Source organism: Galendromus occidentalis, unplaced genomic scaffold, assembly GCF_000255335.2.
Source record: "Galendromus occidentalis unplaced genomic scaffold, Mocc_1.1 scf7180000077507, whole genome shotgun sequence".
NCBI lineage: Eukaryota > Metazoa > Arthropoda > Arachnida > Mesostigmata > Phytoseiidae > Galendromus > Galendromus occidentalis.
In genome coordinates this window covers 1-5,219 of record NW_003805495.1, presented here as the reverse complement: position 1 = coordinate 5,219, position 5,219 = coordinate 1, and the positions used below count along the sequence as shown (strand labels likewise).

Below are 5,219 nucleotides of genomic sequence, written 5' to 3'. Positions count from 1 at the left end.
TATCAAAGGAAAAGATTCCTCGGTAAGCGCCTCATGGTCGGGAGGAAGAATCACGAATAGCGTAACCATAGCTATACGACTCGTGAAATATTCCTAAAATGTAAGAAGGCCGGAAATCCAAAATCTCCAAATTCTCTGTGACACCTAGGTGTCACCTTACATTGCTCGCGCCTTATCCCGTGTATCGGCGGTCAACACGTGAATCTACTCTCGAGATTCATGGACCGGGCCACCACAGCGAGTATCCAGGAAAGTTTGCTCCGAAATCTCGCAGGCTTGGGTCTAGAAATCACGGACATAAGTGGTCTGACGACGGACGCCGCTTCGGTGATGCGGAAACTTGGAAGGAACCTCGAGAGAGCTGCGGCACCAAAACCGTTCTACCATCAACTGTGCTTTGCGCATGGACTCCATCTTGCTGTTCAGGATGCATTTAGAATGTCAGAGAATTCTAGCCCAGATGCAGTTGACGAGGCTACGGGAGAAGAATCGAATCCTGGGCCCTTGACTTCGGTAGACGTTTCTGGAGATACGGAATCTCTTGAGGGAGGAGTCGAGGGTAAGATTTTCCCTACAGCTCCGAAATACCTATTATCATTAGGATACATTGTCCAGGCGATTCTGATCTAGCAGAAGCTTCCCGTCGCCTCAGATTCATCGGAAGACGCGGATGCTTTATCATTCGAGATCGATCCAGACAGTGAGCTCGACAGCGACCCGAATGGGGCATCGGTGGCAACTCTCCTCAAAATCATTCGTAAGGAAGTCCGGAAAGTTCATAGGAGCTCCTCCTTGAACGATCAACTCATCGCGGCCGTAGCATACCTGGGCCTGTCGACCAAGAGGAAATTGGTTCTTGACGTGCCAACGAGATGGAATAGTACCCTGCGTATGCTGGAGAGCTTCCTGGAGCTCGAAGATGCTCTCCGACATCTCTTCGGAGATGAGTTTCCGCTTGGTCGCACGGAGCTTTCGAGAATCAAAGAAATTGTGGATGCCCTGTCCATAGTGGAAGAATGTTCGAAGAGACTTTCCTTGAAAAAGCTCACCTTGTATAACGCAGACTGTGCTCTGCAGGTGAGTCTCAGTTTCTAAACAAATCTGCTAATTCTATCTTCCGTGGCGCAGAGCTGTGAGGCCTCGACTATTTTCCTAGGTCATGGTGCGAAAGCTGAGATCAGAGACCACGGCCTTCGCGGAGACGCTGGTACAACGCATCTGTTTGCGCATACTCCAGAGGAGAGGTGTGGCCTCGCGACTTTGCAGGTTTGTGCACGACAGGGGAGAAGAACCGATCCTGGAGAATTGGCTCGAGGAGGCTCGTGATAAAGCAGAAGACGGAGAACGGATCAGTGGTACCTTCGCTGATAGCGGCAACATTGAGAGGGAGATAAAGCGCTTCTTGCAAACGGATAGCTGCGATCGACTTACACCTCGTCTGCCTAGAGATTCGATTGAGCTGGACGAATTCGAAGTGTCAATGCAAGCTGAGCGGGGAGAAATCGTTGCGCAGTCGGTCCCCATCAAGGAGGTTGTGAAGCTCCTTAAGCGAGGGTATAAGCATCAGTATTTTGCCGCGCCCAATGCTTGAAACATTGGCAGCGATACAACCTACGAGCGTGCCCGCTGAACGTCTCTTCAGTCGAGCGCGTCACGCCCGTCGGTTTTGCCAAGAAAGTATGAGTGATGAGCGATACGCCAACATACTGATGCACTGCCGATGGCAGCGCCACAGGGTATAAAAAGGATAACCTTCTAATAAAGTAACGCATTATTCCCACCCTTCGTTGTCGGCGTGCTACATTTTGGTGGCAGCGGTATGGACAAAGTGACATGCCCAGAAGTCGTCGACACTCTCGCGACGCTCATGGAGCAAATCATCTCTGTCAGCGATCTACCGCAGTTTAACCCAGAAAACCCGAAGAAATGGTTGAGGCGTCTAGAGATGGATGCCGCAGTCAATCAATGGACGGAACAGAAAGTCATACGCCTCGCCTATCGGACCATGGACGACGACACCAAGGCTTGGTTCGTACACACCGGTCCATACGAGAACTGGGAAAAGTTCAAGGAGGCACTCTACGGACAATTCCCGAAAGGGAAAAAGAAATCTCCGTCTGAATACTACAACCGGAAAAGATTCCCCAACGAGTCATTCACGGGTTTCATCCGGAAGAAACAGTCGTTGCTGCGGGAATTAGAGATACCCTTCGATTTCTCAAACTTCCTAGATGAGATAGAGAACTCATGTAATTCGGTGAACTTCAGGAACTTCATTGTCTCCGCCAACCCCGAAGATTTCGAGGCACTGATGGAGGTGGCCGTCAAGTACAAAGACCAACAGTCGAAGATAGAGACACCGATAAGCCAAAGACAGGAGCCGTCAGGAAAGACTAAGCCGCCAATTAGGACACCAGAAAAAGCATCGAAAGTTTGCTTCAAGTGTGGGAAGAGTGGACATTTCCGAGCAGAATGCAGTCAGTACGGTCGTAAGCTCCAAGTACAATGCATCGGGAATGATTCTGCAAACCCCTTCGAAATGCGAGTCAACATCCAGGGAGGACTCAGGACGGCCACGCTAGACACGGGCGCCGATGTCAACGCGATATCACCGACCATTCTCAACCTGGACGACCCGAACCTCGATATTTTGAAGCCAACAGAGAAGCCTTACGTGACAGATGCTCAGAGAAAACCCATGCACGTCATCGGTGCCGTCGAATTGGAAGTCGACGGGTCACGGGAACCATTTTTCATCATCAAGAATTTATCGAAGGAAGTCATCCTGGGTAAACCCTTCCTCACCAAATCATTCGATCTCGTCAATAAAGTTCAGGATTCCCAAGCTTATTCGCGACCGAGTTCTGCTTGTAAAGCTAAGAGCGGGACGGTGATACCCCCACAGGCAGCGATGTTCGTGAAGGCTCTAACGGAGAAGCCGAAAAGTACCCTGCAACTGGACGGTACATTACACTGTGCTCCCGGCAGCCAGTTCATAACACCGTATAGCATAGTGAGATCGAACAAGGGGGGTGACTGTGAAATCCTGGTGGTGAATTTGGAAAATACACCCATATACCTCAAAGAAGGAACATCACTTGGGCAAGCCCATGAGCCAATGGAGATAACGAAATCGGCTGAGAAGAGAGTAGATTCCAGTTGGACGAAGAATGAAGTACGACTAGGAAAAGACTTGACGAGAAGTCAAGAAGATCGCCTGATCCGTATGTTCAACGAAGAATTCGCGAATCTGTTCGGTCAGCCCGACAACTTGTCCTGTACCGGCCTTGTACAACATACCATTCCGACAGGAGACACGCCACCGATCGCGTTTCCAGCGAGACGCGTAGCCCCTGTCCAGCGGCAGACAATCACCAAAGAAGTGGACGGAATGTTGAGTTCTGGAATCATAGAACCCTCCTCGAGTCCCTGGGCGGCACCGGTAGTTTTGGTGAAGAAGAAAGATGGTTCTATACGGTTCTGTGTGGATTATCGGAAGTTGAATACAGTCACTAAGAGGGACGTTTACCCACTCCCGCGGATAGAGGATGCGCTTGATGCCCTCTCCGGTAATAGCTACTTCAGTACGTTGGACCTCATAAGCGGTTATTGGCAAGTTGAGATGGCGCCAGATCACAAAGCGAAGACCGCCTTCTGTACCCCCGACGGGTTGTTCCAGTTCAAGCGGATGCCCTTCGGGTTGGCAAACGCTCCGGCCACTTCCCAGCGGTTAATGGACCGAGTCATCGGACCGCTAAAGTACCGAATGGCCCTCGTCTACCTCGATGACATAATTATCTATTCGAAGGATTTTGGAACGCATCTCACGGACCTCAGGGAAGTGTTGAAGAGGATTCAAACAGCGGGGCTGAAGTTGAAAGCAAAAAAGTGCCTGTTCGCCACGAAAGAAGTCACGTATCTAGGCCATAAAGTCACTCCCCATGGTATAGCTCCTGACCCCGAGAAGGTTGCCGCGGTGAAAGGGATCCTTCCACCGACTAACCTTAAGGAGCTGAGGAGCTTCTTGGGACTGGCGTCCTATTATAGGCGTTTTATCAAGAATTTCGCCGCGATGGCCGCACCCTTGTACGAACTCTTGACGGACACAACCTTCGACTGGTCGAAAAAACACCAACAGGTGTTCGAAAACATTAAGGAGGTGATAACGAAAGAACCGGTCCTATGTCATTACCAGGATGGTCTCGAGACCAGATTACAAACAGACGCGAGTGGAACCGGCCTCGGAGCTGTACTCGTCCAGGTTCTTGAGGGCAAGGAAAGAGTAGTGGCCTATGCAAGTCGCCGCCTCACGAAAGCCGAAATGAAATGCCACTCGTCGGAAACGGAGTGTCTCGCTGTGGTTTGGGCGATACAGAAAATCCACTCTTACCTGTATGGCCGGCACTTCAAAGTTGTGGCCGATAGTATTTCATTGAAGTACCTAAAGAGTAAGGCGAACCTTTGCCCAAAACTCGTCCGGTGGGCAATGGCCATACAGGACTATGACTTCGAGGTCGTGCATCGGAGAGGGGTGGACAACGGAAATGCTGACGCCTTGTCAAGGCTCTCTGTCGCCACTCTCTGCGTCGAACGCGTCCGACGAGAACAGGGCCGTGACCCTGCCCTCCGTGATCTCCTACGAAGGCCGTCTGAAGGGTACACCGTTCAGGACCAACTCCTTCATCGCAAGGGTCGTCTCTGTATCCCCAATGTGTTGATGACTGACGCCATCAAACTTTGTCATGAGGACGACATGGCTGGACACCCAGGTATTTGGAAGACTCAGAGGCGCGTGAATGAACGTTTCGATATCGGCAAAGGGTTTCTCGCCAAGGTCCGCAGATTTGTTAAGGAGTGTGGCGTCTGCCAGAGGCAAAACAGGGGACGGTAAAAATAGGGCTGTTGCAACCTGTCAAACCCCCGACCCGCCCCTTCGAGAAGGTGGGTCTTGATTTCGCAGGGCCTTCCAACATCCCTGGAGAGCGGGCATGGTATGTCTTCGTAGTCATCGACTACTGTACTCGATATGTTCACTTGTATCAGACGAAACGAATCTCAGCCCGAATCGTGGTGCGTTCTCTGTCCACCTTAATGGGTACAGTGGGGAGAATCGGATCCGTAGTTACGGACAATGCGATGTGCTTCCGGAGTGACATATTTGGGGATTATCTCCGGACGTCGGGGATTTCGCTACATGCGGACAGCCATTGGTCATCCCC

At 51.1% G+C, this 5,219-nt stretch overlaps 1 protein-coding gene across 1 annotated transcript; it reads left to right on the top strand.

The window, feature by feature from the left end:
• Positions 1-1,819: 1,819 nt before the first annotated feature.
• LOC108864704 (uncharacterized) lies at positions 1,820-4,891 on the top strand. The gene has a single exon (XM_018640848.1). The coding sequence runs from the start codon at positions 1,820-1,822 to the stop codon at positions 4,889-4,891; it is 3,072 nt and encodes a 1,023-aa protein (XP_018496364.1).
• The last annotated feature ends 328 nt before the right edge of the window (positions 4,892-5,219 follow it).

Bases quoted from the DNA above. Each gene is read 5' to 3' on its own strand.
- LOC108864704 (XM_018640848.1), top strand. From the start codon at position 1,820: ATGGACAAAGTGACATGCCCAGAAGTCGTCGACACTCTCGCGACGCTC.